The 12404-nt window shown below is 46.3% G+C and overlaps 1 protein-coding gene across 1 annotated transcript in view; it reads right to left on the minus strand.

Moving 5' to 3' along the window:
- Window positions 1-12404, minus strand: part of LOC119404564 (metalloprotease TIKI1) — a 118838-nt gene that overhangs the window by 18542 nt on the left and 87892 nt on the right. Inside the window, exons 5-6 of the mRNA XM_037671110.2 lie at window positions 8078-8211; window positions 1732-1925 (exon numbers count right to left, since the gene is read on the minus strand). Of these exons, the coding sequence (XP_037527038.1) occupies window positions 1732-1925; window positions 8078-8211 (328 nt within the window). The remainder of the gene's footprint in view (window positions 1-1731; window positions 1926-8077; window positions 8212-12404) is intronic.

Genomic DNA, 12404 nt, shown 5'->3' on the forward strand with positions numbered 1-12404 from the left:
TTTGTCGTGAGGCGCCCCCTGCGGTCACCATGTGTTGATACATAACCGTGAAACCGAACTCTATATTTGAGAATCGGCGTCTATATTTTAGTCATTTTGGAGATAGGTATCGATATATTGTTGTAATAATGGCGCCAAATCCCCTTCAGTAATGGCTCACCTGTGAGATATGGGAAAGGTCTTTTTCTTTCACATGGCAATGTTAGCTGACATTTTGTACAACCTGTTCGACCCCCGCTCCTACGTTCGTCATTGTCCTGGCCCTTGCGGGAGTAAACTTTCGTGATTGCGGCCCGTTAGTTGAGGTGAGTTGAGACCCTTGGTATACGTTGACTGCTTTGAAGGCAGAATCAAGCTCGAGTGGCCCGAGGAAAAGAACCGTCTGCATGATGGATGAATGGATGCTATGAGCGTCCGCTCTCTAACGGGGCGGTGAAATATGTTCCACCAGGCGCGACAAAAAAGAAAAAATATAGAAAAGAAAAGAAAAAAAAGAAAATTTTCTCTTTTTATTATATGTTGGCATAATGCCTTGTCTACTTCGATTAAATCGATCTTACTATAGAAATTCACAGCCCAGTTCTCTGCCCCTAAACGGTAGAATGCCCTTATTTATTTTTGTCGTCTCTCTCGAGTTTTCTGCCACCAATACTCTAACCGTCTCTTACTTATTTCTGTCGCGGGCGTGTTCACCTTTCCATCGTTGTCCCTAAAACCCAAGGCTTCATGTAGGCTCGTGCCCAAACGTACACCTGGGTGGATATCTCCACATTCAATCAGAACATGCTCCGCCGTTTCCGTATCTTCCCCGCAGCACGTGCACTGTACTTCTTCTTTACTAAGTCTCGCTTTATAACTACGCGTTCTAAGGCAACCTGACCTCGCTTCAAACATTACAGCGCTCCCCCTTGAATTATCGTAAAATGCCTCCCTCCTTATTTCGGTTTCACCCTTTCGGTAGTTACTCAGAGCCGGTTTTTTTCCATCGCTGCCATCCAGTAAATCCTCTCCGCCTCTCTGGCTTTTCGCTTAACGCTCTTTGTTGCCATATCACTTACACTGCCAGCCGTATATTTACTGGTGAGCCTCCTAGTTCCTTTTCTCCACGGTGTATCAACGCTCTTCCTATACAAATACCGGAACACTTTTTCTGCCCATCTGCTCTCCTTCATATATTCGTTAGCCTCTCTTCGAACCTCATTTTGCTCTGAGCTTCCCTCACCTCAAAAGTTAAAACTTGCCCATCCCATATCGCCATTTACAGCCTCATTTGTCGTCTTCCCATGATGATGACAGCGCGACGGGACGCCACCTCACGTCGACAAGATAAAGCTAAGAATATCTGATAAAATTGCTATGCCTTTAACTGCTTTTGTGCTCAAACCTGTAACAACTTCAACGTAGTTCAAATTAAGCGCGTAACAAACCCTGGCGATGTCTTTACTCGAGCTGGCGACCTGCTCGGCGAGTTTATTTCCAACCGCCATCTTGTTTGGACAGCAGAGTAGCCTGCATCGTATTTGTCTTCGATGCTGTCTTCGCGAAGCCGGCTACGTGAGAATAGGAATGGTACTTAAGACGGCCGCCACGGCCGCTGTCCGCCTAGCTGTCTATTTAGCCTTCTACGGTGAGTATTGGAACACACCCGCTGCTGTCATAAGTAGCGGCGAGCTGCCTAGAACAAGGTCGATAGACAACAAAATGATGTAAACAAGACAAGAAAATAGTGACCTGCTCCGAAGGCGAAGAAGAAGCTCTGTCCCGGGTTAGCCCTGAGCAGCCGTAGCACGCGGTCACCCATGCGGTGGTTTCGCTTGTAGATGAGCTCGTGCCGAAAGTAGCGGTCGATGTCCCTGGCCAGCCGGAGCTCTCGCGCCGACAGCCGCAGGGACGTGTTGGCTAGCGGAGGCACCTGCGCCGTGTCCCTGCGACACCACGCACAAGTCAGGATGCACAGTCTCTTTTCTGAGATGAAAATAAAGTTTGATTTGAGTTGACACCATAATCGCCTGTACCTATTGTCGTTAGGTCGCACGTGCACGCATCTGACCGCTGTTTTGAGGTGTCATTGCTAGTGCCGCTCCGTATCCTTTTGGAAACGTTATTAAATGCCTCATCAAACGCAAAAATTGTCCGTCGGCGTCCCTCGGCGTCGGTGTCGACACGAGTGATGCAAAAAATAATCACGTGATGACGTCATGATGACGCCACAAGTCGCAATAATTTGTGACGTCATCATGACGTCGCATAACGTGACTTAATATGTAGTCATCACATGACGTCATCATATCGTGACTTTGTGACGTCTTCCTGTCACAGTATACCGCAGAGGCAGTTTCAGAAAATCACGATCATGCAGCCTGGTACAGTGTGCGTTACGGCGAACGATATGATACATGACGCTTCCGCTGCGAAACGAAGCAGAACGAGCGCCATTTCAACACTTTCGATAATCGTCGCACCGTACTGCTGTCATTTGTGACATCGCCAATACCTTTAGCGCGGATTCATTTTGAGGCCAAGCCCGAGTTGCGTGATCAAAAGCTGAAAGTTAGGTATAGCTGAAATCTTGGTTAGCACGTCGCCGTTGGCTTGTTTCGTTAATCCTGCAATGCTCAACGCGTCTATTTGTTACACTGAATTTGATGATGCTGCAAAATGCTGGTATAAGCGTGAGATGGTTAATCGCAATGCTCATAGTTGCATTTTTGGTATGTATGCTGTGTAGGTGAACCAACGAATGATTATTTGTGCAATATTAATGAAGCCACGACTTAAGTAACTGCGAGTAGAACAAGAGCGTTAAAAGATGGGGCGAAGAAAGGAGCGCTGTTTTAGCGCTGTTTTTATACTCGTAATCATGAGCCGACCACCCCAAATGCGTAGCCTTCTTAAGTAACACTTATTTTGGCCATGTGCGCTCTCCATTGTCAGACGTAAATATCAACAAGCTCTTCAAATTTTTCATCATGTGGAATCATGTTTTCGCATTGCCGGTGATCGTGATGAGCGTGACTCAAGCTTTTGCCGCGGACACCGCGATAAAATCTATGAAGAGACGGCAAATGATGTCCGTGTGTTAACGCTGTTAGCGGCTACTGACGACGCTTACATCTGCTTCCATTTACGAATGAAGCATTTTCCCACCATAATGATACGTTATTTTGGATAAGTTGCTGCGTTATGGCTGTCTTGTTCATCTTTTTGGAAAGCTTGCTTCACTGCACAAGCGGCAACTGCGCTAGAAAGCCGCCACGTGTGCCGCGGAGAAGCTTCCCACCCATCAGCGAAGGGATCCTCTTTGAACGAAAGTGGCTTAGTGCTCATTAGCGCAAAAAATCAGACGCGCAGAAAAAAAAAAAAGAATCATTTAGCACGCTCAGAAATGGGTAAGGAACTTCATTACTCGAATACAATCGTTCTTTCTTTCTTTCTTTCTTTCTTTCTTTCTTTCTTTCTTTCTTTCTTTCTTTCTTTCTTTCTTTCTTTCTTTCTTTCTTTCTTTCTTTCTTTCTTTCTTTCTTTCTTTCTTTCTTTCTTTCTTTCTTTCTTTCTTTCTTTCTTTCTTTCTTTCTTTCTTTCTTTCTTTCTTTCTTTCTTTCTTTCTTTCTTTCTTTCTTTCTTTCTTTCTTTCTTTCTTTCTTTCTTTCTTTCTTTCTTTCTTTCTTTCTTTCTTTCTTGCAGAGGCAGAAACAAACGACCTCCTAAAAGAAGGGACACAAAAAAAGTAAGTGCAGGAAGACGATCTAATGAAGGGACAGCAAAGACAATGACAGCCGTAATGGAACTGAAAGTTGGGAGCGATTTGGTGGCTATTCATGTTGGAATCACAGCGCGTACAAAGGACACAGACATGATGAAATTAGGATTACACGATTGTGCGAGCATGCACGTACTTATAGAGCATAACCTTAGCCTCAGTCTCGAACACTTGATCTAATCCCGATTACAATAGAGCTGTATACGCGTGTATATCTTTAGAAAATTGTCTAGAAACATTAGGAACTTGTCGCTAAAATCGTTTCCTGCTTACAGGCTCAGTCGTTCGTTATTGATGCTGCTTCTCGTACTGTTGTGCCAGTTCAGCGAGCGTCGCAGTATTTCGTGTGGAGTCGTGCACTATTAGTCAGGCGTTCGCTGTTGTGTAAAGATAACATTCTTCGCGTGCAAGGAGGAGAACAAAGGGGATGTTGTTGGCTGCGGGCACATCTAGCCTTGCGAGATTTGCCGGCAATAGCCCCGCCCGGTTGGCTCCTTTCAAAAAGCTTGGAAAACTTGGGTATCCTGTAAAAGCGCAGCGCAGACGAACGAGAAAAAGCGACGCGCGCAGGTCGAAAAAACGACGCACGCTGGGCCTCCCATACGCCCAACTCAACTCCCCGAAGTTATCCGAAGGTTGCAGGTTCGGTCCCTAGGCGGCAAGTTTTCTTTTCGTCCACTTTAGTTTCTTCACAAATATATGATAATTACTACAATGCAGTTAAAAAGACTACAAGTAACGTCTCCTATACCTTCGTGGGCTTCATTGTCAGTTTTTTTATTAAGGTTGTTTCTAACAAATAAAAACGAACCCTTGATAAATTTTCCTTCTTTCGTTCTCCCTGAGAACGACAAGCCCTACAGCCTTAGATGCGTATCATTTAGATTCTAAGAAAAGAAAAAAAGAGTATGTGTGACTCTTTTCGGAGAGTTCTGACTTGCCAGGTATACGACTCTCTTTGAAGAGATACCTGAACTCTGTTGGTGGCTGAGAGTCGGTGCGCTTTAGGAGAATACCCTGACCCTATTAGGAAGAGTGAGAGGACTATTATCCGAAGGATCACATTGGCACTGCTGAGGGAGTCAGACGACTCTTGCCGATAACATTCTTAACTGGGTCAAATGACACACCGAAGCGTCACGGTACTCGAGAACTATTTTAAGTTAGTCAATTGACTTACGCTCTAGTGTCGCGTGGCTACCATTGGAAATAATGATGTATTCATTTTAAGCATGTCGAATAATACTTGCATTCGTGCCCAGAAACTGCAAAAAAAAAAGAATAGTTCAATTTTAGCATTATTTAAATAAAACTCATCAAAATAACAGAGCTTTTCCAGCAGAGTAATATAGGAAACGCGAAAAGATGGTCCGTGATCTCCAATTAAGCAGTTGAGGTATTCTTCGTTTACATGCTTGTGTGAGTATAGCCAACTAAAATGTGTGACTGTGATGTGAGTAGTGTCATATGCTGCAAAATAAACTGTAGAAACCGGCGTCATGTTTTCATATTTATTCCTTCTGATCATGAATAAATCAAAAAGTAGCAATGGCTGGAGGCATCAGACTTGTGACTTGCTATGCTGTCGCTCCTGTTCAGCGTGAGCAGCCATGAAAAATGGTATCTGAAAAACAGGACGTGACATTACGATGAAAAACGGAAATGTAGTAAGACTACACAATAAGGGATCTACATAGACATAATGAAGGCTGACAACAGAACTACAAATGCAAGCAGACATGGTAAGGAACAATGAGTCTGCCGTTATCGTGTAAAACGCAACTTGCAAATAGTAGCTTTTGTAACATGTCACTTGGTAACAAACTTGCCGCACAAGATGACGTGAGCCGCTTTTAAACAACAAACGGAATTGGTTTAGGCTCCACTCACCTCTTTTCCTACGTCGTCTTTTCCCAACCAAAGGGAATGTAGGACCGAGTGCCTCGTTGACAGGGCGAACGGCAAAGATGACTTTCCCATCACAAGTGGCAAGGCGACAGATCATAGCGGCACCTTCGTTTCCCCGAGCACGGCTGTCAACTGGAGTGCAGAGGCGACAGAAGCGATCACGGTTTCTGGGAATAACCAACACACGCAGACTGATTACTTGGATTTAAAACCACCCTTGGTGGAACACAGTTATTGTAGACACATCTGACACGAGTATTTCGTTTTAAATAATTTCGCAACGAAAACAAATTTTCACGTAAAAGAAGACGGGAACATTGTTTCGCAATAGGCACAGGCTATGCACGAATGAAAGCACCTCTTTTCTGTGAGATCGCTTCAAAATTTTGCTCCCGTAATAAGCCCGGCTTTGCGCTGGCACATTCCGACACCCAAGCGCAGCATCCTCCGGCCGTCAGGGGAACGCCGTGAGTGGTTACTGACCGCATGTTTTACAAACGTAACCCATCCTTAAATAATCATATAAACACATGCTAGTGCGAGCGTTCGAACGACAACCAGCGCTCGCGGACGCCGTCTACGTCGAGATCAGACATGTCATATGCTGGAATTACCGCACATACCTCCGACAGACACGTGTACTCACTCACTTCTGTTATAGCACCGAACGTCATCGCAGATGTAAGCAAACCCCGAAAACAGCAAACAGAAACGAGGGGGAAAGAGTGCACGGCGGCGGCCCCAACAACGCGCGCCTTCAAAAGTCTGGAGCTTTTTACCTTACCGGCGAGGCGTGTCCGATTTAAGTGACTGCCGCGTACGCGCTGAAAGCATCGCACTGTATCTGCACCTCAAACTACCGTCTTTAAGCCAGCAAAAACTATTACATTTAGTGCGTCTAAGTGTTCTGCATGCATACTTTTTATTTTTTTATTTTTTTCACGTTTGCACGCGCGGATGCACGCTGCACTCTGAATATCGATGGGAATGTTATAGGACGTAGACGAAAGCGCATCTCAAAACGACATCGTGCACCTTTAGGAGTGCAGACACAATGTGCGATCAGCAAACAATCGTCTTTGATAATTGACTGCATCGCTCATATTACAGAAGCTTGTACCACAACCCGCATAACGGTCTCAACTCATTAATTGAAAGTTTTAGTTGGGCATCCGCAACAGCCCCGCGGGCACAGGCTGCCGTTGGAAATGGCTGGCAGCCTACTTCCACAGAGCTGCTGCAGACGCCCAGCTTAAGCTGTATAATTAGTACTTACGAAACAGTACACTCACCGTTAACAGGCGCACTTTGTCCGTGTCCGCAGCTCCATGAATATGGCGCCCTCAAAGTGTCACTTCGAGCGTGGAGCCTCCGCGTACAATATAGCGTGACCGCAGCCGAAGATGCGCATATTCTCTCGCACACATAACTACAAAACACGCAACCAGCGCAACCAACGCAACGCATTCCAAGAGACAGAGGAGACTGAGAGAGGGAACGGAGGCGCAGCGCCACCGTGGCGCCCGCCTCCGTATGTGAGCCCCGGCGGCATAACACGAGAGTCAAGCGACTCTTGCAGAAATGTAAAGTCTCATTTTCTGATTCCATTTTCTAAAAAGGGTCAAATGGATAACCGAAGAGAGTCAGGGTGCCGTGGCCCTCTTTTGACTTTTTTTCTTAGAGTGTAGAAGCTTCCGGAGCAGTCGGGACGCCTCTCTTCTTACTGTCAATTGTCCACGCGAAGCCACCATTTCAGTCACCCTGGCGCGCGCAGAACCTAAACGCTGGAATGCCTCAAACAAACGTCTTCGTTCCGCAAGGAGATCGGTACATTCCAAGGAATAATACGTATAACATAAACCAAGTCACACATAATGGCGTTGTGGAAACATCAAGGACATGCGCACTGTGGGACACAATGTATTAATGGCTTCCATCATACGAAGATGTCGCGAGTAATGAGGCGACTGACAGACTTGCTCTGTCTTTGAGCTTAGGCCGACGAGTAAGGCTTTCAGAGAGCATCACCGTCTTCTAAAACAGGTGGTGGCCAGTCATTTTCATTCTCTACGGCTGCCATATAACGAGCCATGTGTGGCAAAAGGGCTGAGCGGGCCAGAGGCAGAGGCCTCCCTGCTACATCACCTCTTTACGGGGTCAGCGCGTACACCAGCATTAGGAATTTTGTGCGCGTTTTGCGATGAACGGTGGTTGTATTTCACACCAATGCTTTTTATTAGGACTCGTGAACACCACTCCGGCGAGTCCGAGCCTCCGGTGTTGTGTAAATAAATAAAAGAAGCAAATTTAGGGAATACGTTTACGTTTTCATGGTTGTGTCGATCGGGGCGCCCTCTCTGTAACACCTGTGACCTGATAGACGTGCAAGTAGGCTAATGGTTTTCGTACCTGGAGAAGACCACAGCATCGAGGTCACCGCAGTTGTAGTGCCGGATAAGATCGTCGGCTCCGTAACCCGAGCGTTGCGCGCCGCGCCGGATGCGCTCGTGTTGCCGCAGCGTCTGGTCCAGCGCGAACAGAACCTGCGTGCAACAAAGCTCCCCATCAACTGTCTGTCTCGTCAACGCGTTGCTCGAAAGTACACGATATAGGCGTGCACTAAGGCAGTAACCGGAGAACACTCTCTTAGCGTGAAACGCGTCATTATAGCAGTAGTTGCAGATACGCATGGCGCGATGTGTCGATTAGGGCGTTTTGCAGCCACTTTCTGTAGCAAGGTATGATTTCCACCGTGGCCTCCGCGGCCATTTCTGACCAACCTTAGAGGTCTTCCTTAGCGAGTGAAGTGGAACTAAAGGTTATTCATAATCAAGAGACCGCGAGCGTATTAAGAAATATCTCACGTAGATGCCATAAAATCAGCGCGCTGTTTTACTGACGCCATTACCTGAAAGTTATTTTGAATGCATACATACATACATACATACATACATACATACATACATACATACATACATACATACATACATACATACATACATACATACATACATACATACATACATACATACATACATACATACATACATACATACATACACGAGGCCAAAATTAAAAGCTTTATGTCAGTGTTAGCTGCTACGTACGCTAATGGTTGGCTTTGTTGCTTCTTGCTTTTGGCTTTATGATTTCTGTCCGGCTTGCACCTTCCTTTAGTCGCAGGGCAGCTGACGCCGGGTGTGGTACAGCAGGGGGGGGGGTGACGCACCCCCCTCATATCTTCGCCTGCCCCCTTTGCACCCCGCCCCTAAGTAAAAAGATTCTGGCGCCGCCCCTGTCCCAGAGTCTCGGACATGTATACAGATTTCGAGGGAATGGGAACCAACCACACCTCTGAGTTTTACCACGAAAACATCCGGACGCCGCCCTATAGGATTGCTTGCACGTAGTGCGGGCTCGCGTTAACATTAGTCCTGCAGATCGCGGATCCGCGTTACCATTATCTCTTTCGTAAACACCCGGGGGGTAACGCTTTGCCAGCACGGAAACATGTGCAGGCACTGGGAACATGCGTTGAAAACCGGCTCCCAGCTCGCCTTCGAGCCACTGGGACAGCCTAATGGCTCTTGAGATTAATGAAGATTAAGTTAAACGACCTTCACTCGACACTTCGCAGCCAGGAGAGGGAGAGAGAGAGGTCACATGGTCCTATGATAGCACCGGCGATCAAATCGATACTCTCTCGAGGCTGGCTTGCGTGATCTGCTTGCACGATAGGGATGTTATTTGTACGTATCTCGAATAAGTCGAGAAGACAACGCACATTACCGCGCCAAACGCTTCCGCGCATCACATTCGCAGAACTGCCCATTCGCACGGCTGTGTGCGCCATTACCGATCTTAATCGGCATTGCACTGTTTGTGTGCATGTTCATCCGAATTTTTTAAAATTGTATTTGCCTAGAAAGAAACTTGAAATGTGCTGAATCTGCTAAGCTACTTTGAGAAACAGCTAAAAAGGGCGAAAAAAGAAACATTTCGCGCAGCTTGGGTCTTATGGTTTTAAGATACTAGAAATAAGAGGATAAAACGCGGGAAATTCAATTCGGCGGTCAACATTTTTTTTTTTTCAAGCGAAAGACTTGGATGCCTCAACAAACGCGAAAATTGACCGTCAGTGTCGGCGGCGTCAATGCAAGTCATGCAAAAAATCATCATCACGTGATGGCGTCACCGTATGACGTCATCACGATGTCACAGATCGACAACTTCGTTATGCAACGTCATCATGACGTCACATAACGTGTCGCCACATGATGACATCTACACATGTCATCTTCGCTTGGTCAAAGGAGGGCCGATCACGGAGCCAGAGCAAAACCAGGTGACGTGCAAAAGCCTGCAATGCCTCCGATCCTGGAGGCAGTGCAAAACTAGGTTATGTGCAGAAAGCTTTCTGAGGGAGGGAGGGGGTCAATAAATCGACTGAAAAGAAAAAAGAAAGATGGCTTTCGCCTTCGAGTCGTCTCAGGCGAACGCACAAAGTACCCTGCAAGTTTTTTTGTGTTGCTGAGGAGGTTGAAGCGTTATATTTTAAACATATTCCGTTGCTGTTCGGTTGAGCTTCCGCCAAGGTAATTGGTCTAAATCTTTCGGGAACGCGACCTCTGATCTTGTTTGTCGCAGACGCCACGAAAGCCGTGAAAAAACCCAATTAGATTATTGTTATTATTATTATTATTATTTTGGAATAGCTGGATGGTGCCCCATTTCGAACGGAATAGATGGCTGCCCGCCGATGGTTATGGCTCTGTGTACTCGTAGCAGTTGGTGAGAACGAAGAATTTATTTGCGCATAATTATATTTTGCGTGGTCGTATAACGGCCGTCGAGTCATTTCCGGCGAATTCCGGCGAACTATTCACCGCCATTTTTTTTACTCCGTTTCAAGACGACTCGCTACACAGGCGCTTACAGCGCGCCTGCGTTGTGTGCTCCTTTTTCTTTATGCTCAACGGGATGGTCGATTTGGGCTACTTGGCGATTAATGATCTTTGGTTTACAGCGAAGAAGCAGACATTCTTTGTCCCGTTCCACGCTGTTTACGTATCTTGTTTTGTTTGTTTTCTTGTTCTTCGCGTTACTGCAGCAACTGAGAGTCGAACTTCATTGCGCCGTGGAAGTAACTTACTACTCAAGATACACTCACCTTCTGCCTTTCTTCTGCTATCTTATAATAATTGATAATATACGGGTTTTTACGTGCCAAAACTACGATATGATTATGAGGCACGCCGTAGTGGAGAAATCCAGTTCTTTCTACTGTCTCGTCTTCTTTAACGTGCAGTGACATCGCACAGTACACGGGCCTCTAGCACTTTGACTCCATTGAAATAAGACTTCCGCAGCCGGGATCGAAACCGCGATCTTCGGGTCAGCAGCCGAGCACCGTAACCACTTTACCGCTGCGGCGGACTCTTTTGTTATCTTGACCAGTAAATTTCTTCGTCGACGCAACAAACATTAGAAAAAAGAATGTTGCGCCGCTAAATGAGTATACGTAATTTACTGCTCAATATACATGATAAATTAAGGCAGAAATAGAGACGGCCCAGGGTGAATGTTTATATCTTGAGCAGTAACGAACCAACCATACAATGAAGCAGGCAAAAAAAAAGCGTTAGACAATACTCGCCGTCACGGCTGCGATCGACGCTAATCACCCTCAGGTTTAAATGCACAGAAATACGCGATGAAGTGGACGGGAGGATGACCGCCACTGTACCTCAACTGGTATACACCGGCCGCGTTATCCGAAGGTCGCATGAAGGTGCGGTCCTTGACGGTGGCAAGTTGCCTCTCGTCCGCTTTAATTTCTTCGTATTTATGTGATAATTACTACAATGCAGGTAAAAATATTACAAATACTGCCCCCTATACTTTCCTTGGCTTCATATTGTCTGTTGGTTTTTATTAAAGGTTGCGTCCAACAAAGAAAAGCGAGCCCTTATAAATTTGCCTTCTTTCGTACCGGTGTAGTCTGCCATATGTGCCAGCATATTACGGACGGCGCCGCGTAGGCTTCGATGCTGAGGACATTAACACATTCAACAAGTACGTGGGGAGTGGATGGCACGCGCAGCTGCCGCACCTGCGTTCTGTGCAGAAATCGATGCGCAACGGAAGTGCCGGCGAACGAACGTCGGTTGCGACGCGGGTAAGCGTCTTCCTTACATTTCTTTGGAATATTATTCACAGATGACACGCCACGGTCTGCCACTGCTATAGCACTGCGCTGCTGAATTGACCGTCGTGAGTTCGGTCCCGGCAGAGGCGGTCGCATTTTGATAGGGGTGAAGTGGGAAAAAAAAAAGAAACTTGACACACTCATAGCAAAAAAAAAAAGAAAAGAAACCTCACGAAGATCTCTTATGTATTCGCCTAAGACGAATCGAAGGCGAAAGCCAACTACTATTTCTTCACAGTCGTTTGTGAAGAAAAGCTTCTCTTTCTTCACGGTGATCCTCCCTCGCCCCTCTCCGAAGCTTTCTGCGTCCAACGTGGTTTTGCACTGCTACAGGATCGAAGGCATTGCAAGCTTTCTTCACATCACCTTGTTTAGCACTGCCTCCGTGATCCACCCACCTTTTACGAAGCGACGATGTCGTATGATGAAGTCATCATGTGACGGCACGCTATGTGAAATCATAGTGACGTCACAAATTTTGGCGATCTGTGACTTCATGGTGGCATATTGTGACGTCATCACATCATG

Source organism: Rhipicephalus sanguineus, chromosome 9 (assembly GCF_013339695.2).
Source record: "Rhipicephalus sanguineus isolate Rsan-2018 chromosome 9, BIME_Rsan_1.4, whole genome shotgun sequence".
Taxonomy (NCBI): Eukaryota; Metazoa; Arthropoda; class Arachnida; order Ixodida; family Ixodidae; genus Rhipicephalus; species Rhipicephalus sanguineus.